We start from the raw sequence: 4,123 nt of genomic DNA on the forward strand, positions 1-4,123 counted from the left end.
CAAACCCTCCATAAATTCAATTAAACCTTGGATAAAATTTAATTGAGTCCATAAACATCTGATTTTGGACTTTTCTTCCTCAAATTGAATTTTCCTTATCAGCAGGGTTCTCACTGTCAAGTTTTTGAATCTCCTCAACCAATTTTGGCATTTTTTCGGCATTCCAACATCATTTTCTCGCTCCTATTATTTTTTGGATTTCTTCTAAATATTGTTTTTGATATTTTTTGTATTTTCTCATTTTGTTTTGTGGGAACCCAAAAATGGGTAACAACACCAAAGATGACTTTCCACTTCCAATTACCAAGATCATGGTCAACGCTACCACGGGTCATGGGAGATTAACCTTCATGGACGGTTCATCTGGCTATAATCAAATTCGAATGGCACCCGCATATGAGGAGAAGACGGCTTTCTGGACTCCGAAAGGGATATATTGCTATAAAGTTATGCCTTTTGGCTTAAAGAATGCAGGTGCCACTTATTAAAGGGCGATGCAGAAGATTTTTGATGATATGCTTCACCAACATGTTGAATGCTATGTTGACGACCTCGTGGTGAAATCAAAAGAAAAAGAAAATCATTTGCAAGATCTTCGTCTGGTATTTGAACGATTACGTCGATTCCGCTAAAAATGAACCCACTAAAATACGCATTTGGTGTTTCATTAGGCAAATTCCTAAGGTTTATAGTTCGACATTGAGGGATTGAGATTGACCAGTCTAAGATTGAAGCCATTCTAAAAATGCCGGAGCCAAGAAACATTCATGAGTTGAAGAGTCTCCAAGGAAAGTTGGCCTATATACGGAGATTTATTCCTAACTTAGTGGGTCGATGTCAACCATTCACCCACTTAATGAAGAAGGATATGTCATTCTATTGGGATGAAGCTTGTACTAATGCCTTCAACAAGATAAAAAAAATACTTGTTGAATCCGTCTGTCCTTCAAGCACCGGTACCGGGACGCCCACTTATCCTCCATATTGCAGCTCAAATACGTTCGTTGGGGGTGTTGTTGGCGCAACAAAATGATGAAGGCAAGGAAAGTGCTCTCTACTACCTTAGTAGGACATTAAATGGGGCTGAACTGAATTATTCTCCAATAGATAAGACATGTCTAGCATTAATGTTTGCAATAAAGAAGCTAAGGCATTACCTCCAAGCGCATTCAGTAAGACTAATCTCCCGAGCTGACCCTCTCAAGTACATCCTCAAGACCAGTACTATCATGAAGATTGGCAAAATGGGCTTTATTGCTTCAAGAATTTGAAATTGTCTACGTCTCACAAAAGGCTATCAAGGGGCAAGCATTAGCTGATTTTCTCGCTGATCATCCTATTCCTGATGAATGGAAGTTCTCTGAAGACCTGCCTGATGAGGACGTTTTGTTTATTGAAATGTCAGAACCATGGAAAATGTTCTTTGATGGCGCAGCACGACAAGATAGAGCCGGGGTTGGGGTTATATTCATCACACCGAAAGGAGAGGTCTTGCCTTTCTCCTTTTCACTTACCGAATGTTGTTCTAATAACATGGCCGAATATCAAGCCTTGATTCTTGGGTTGGAAATGGCAGTGAATATAAAGATGTCTCACCTTAAAGTTTTTGGAGATTCTCAATTAGTCATCAGACAACTCCTCTCACTATATGAAGTCAAGAAGCTGGAATTCATCCCCTATCACAAGTATACACTTAAACTGATAACATCACTTGATTGTGTCGCTTTAGAACATGTGCCACGAAAAGAGAATAAGCAAGCCGATGCCTTAGCAAATCTTGCGTCAACATTAGCATCATGTAGTGAGGAGATAAAAGTCCATGTATGTCAAAGATGGGTCGTTCCACCACTAAATCATGACATAGAAGAGAAAGAACAAGTGGGTGTAGTTTCTGTCTACGAGATTGAAAGAGAAGACTGGCGTCAACCACTTATCGATTATTTGAGACATGGAAAGCTACCTAAAGACCTACGCCATAAGACAGAGGTGAGGCGAAGAGCTTCTCGCTTCATATACTTCCAAGGCACTCTTTACCGACGCTCTTTTGACGGAGTCTTTTTGCGCTGTCTCGGAGAAGAAGAAGCAACAAAAGCACTAGAAGAAACTCACTCAGGGATCTGCGGAGCACACCAATCAGGCCCTAAACTTCATTTTCGGATCAAAAGAATGGGATATTACTGGCCAACAATGGTGAAGGATTGCATAGACTATGCTAGAAAATGTCAAAGTTGCCAATTACATGCTAATTTGATCCACCAGCCACCCGAGCCTTTACACCCGACAGTTGCCTCTTGGCCCTTTGATGGTTGGGGACTTGACGTGGTAGGACCATCGCCGAAAAGCTCTGGGGGGCATCTTTACATATTGGCAGCAATAGATTACTTCTCCAAGTGGGCAGAAGCTGCAGCATTAAAAGAGGTCAAGAAAGAGACAGTTGTAAACTTCATTCGAACAAACATCATTTACCGTTATGGGGTACCAAGATACATCATAACCGATAATGGAAAGGAGTTCTACAATACAGCCATGAATAAGTTGTGTGCACAATTCAATTTCAAACAACATAACTCTTCTATGTACAATGCTCCGGCTAATGGTTTGGCAGAAGCCTTTAACAAGACTTTATGCAACATTCTCAAGAAGGTGGTGAATCGCTCGAAGAAGGACTGGCATGATAGGATTGGAGAGGCACTATGGGCTTATCGTACTACATTCCAAACACAAACTCAAGCTACTCCATATTCCTTGGTATACGGGGTTGAAGTTGTTCTTCCACTAGAATGTCAAATTCCATCCTTAAGAATCGCAATCCAAGAAGAACTTTCCAATGAAGACAATGTTCGTCTACGCTTTGAAGAGCTTGAAGCTTTAGATGAAAAACATCTTGAGGCACAACAACGATTAGAATGTTATCAAGCAAGACTTTACAGGGCTTTCAACAAGAAGGTGCGACCACACTCATTCCAAGAAGGAGATCTTGTCTTGGCAGTACGACGCCCAATAATCATGTCAAAACGCATGGGCAGCAAATTCCTCTCCAAATGGGATGGCCTTTATTTGGTTCAAGAAGTCTACACCAATGGAGCTTATAAAATTATCGATGAGAATGGATTGAGGATTGGGCCTATCAACGGCAAATTCTTGAAAAGATACTATGCTTGAAATCTGATGTAGCTCCTGGCCCGCACGAGCTAAAACTGTGAAAGGCACAAAAAAAAAACAAAATTAAACTACGTTATGACTTGATCCTTTATCCACAAAGGTACGTAGGCAACTTGGAATTCATTCCGAGTACAGTCATGCAAAAAAAAAAAGTCTTTGACAAAAAAAAACAAATGTTTTGAACTACATTGTGACTTGATCCTTTATCCACAAAGGTACGTAGGCAACTTAGAAGTTATTCTAAGTACAGTCGCACATCATCCTTTAAAGCTATTCGAGCCGATATGATTGTTCGCATGGAAAAAGAGGGATAAGTAAACCTCAAAACACAATCATAACATGGAAAATCAGGTGATAAGACACAAGCGAAATATAAACTTTATTAATAGAAAGAAGAATTCTATTACATAAAGAATGTATTCTTAACATAGAGTCAATAACAGCATACTCCGGCTATGACCTTCTAAGCTCCTTTTGTTTGGTCTCCAATAGTCCTTTTAATTTTTGAAAAATGATTGCGTTGGCTTCATTTACCACAGGAGCAATAAATATTGTATTGATATCTGCTCGAATACCGGAGGTGGTGACTTTTCTCTTAGAAAACTCGACTGTCAACAGTTGAATAGCCACATAGGAGTGAATTGGATTTTGAGGACCCTGTTGGCTTTGTTGTGTCTGGGTGGATGGCCGTTGCTGTCACTAAAGCTGTGAAGGATGAGGCATTCAAGGAGAATAAAATTGATCCATTAAACAAAGGCATAGCCTGAGGATGAGTTCCTCTGTAAGTTATTCTGCCCCCAACATGTGTAGGGATTGGAATCCGGTACGCGCCATTCTGCAAAATTGCCAAGTATTTGAGTTTCATTTCCTTGGAAGTTTGGGTAGTTGAAGTTCATTGTTGTAGCGCCAGTTATTGCTAATGTCGTGGTGTTCATTGAAGCAGAACTTTAGCTATTTGAAG

At 40.1% G+C, this 4,123-nt stretch overlaps 1 protein-coding gene across 1 annotated transcript; it reads left to right on the forward strand.

Annotated features, from left to right (window-relative positions):
• The first annotated feature begins 263 nt into the window (after nucleotides 1–263).
• Nucleotides 264–3,162, forward strand: LOC112328855 (uncharacterized). Its single transcript, XM_024609925.2, has 2 exons — nucleotides 264–474; nucleotides 1,265–3,162. Exons 1-2 carry the CDS (start codon nucleotides 264–266, stop codon nucleotides 3,160–3,162), a joined length of 2,109 nt encoding a protein of 702 aa, XP_024465693.2.
• Nucleotides 3,163–4,123: the final 961 nt, after the last annotated feature.

This window comes from Populus trichocarpa, chromosome 10 (genome assembly GCF_000002775.5).
Source record: "Populus trichocarpa isolate Nisqually-1 chromosome 10, P.trichocarpa_v4.1, whole genome shotgun sequence".
Taxonomy (NCBI): domain Eukaryota; kingdom Viridiplantae; phylum Streptophyta; class Magnoliopsida; order Malpighiales; family Salicaceae; genus Populus; species Populus trichocarpa.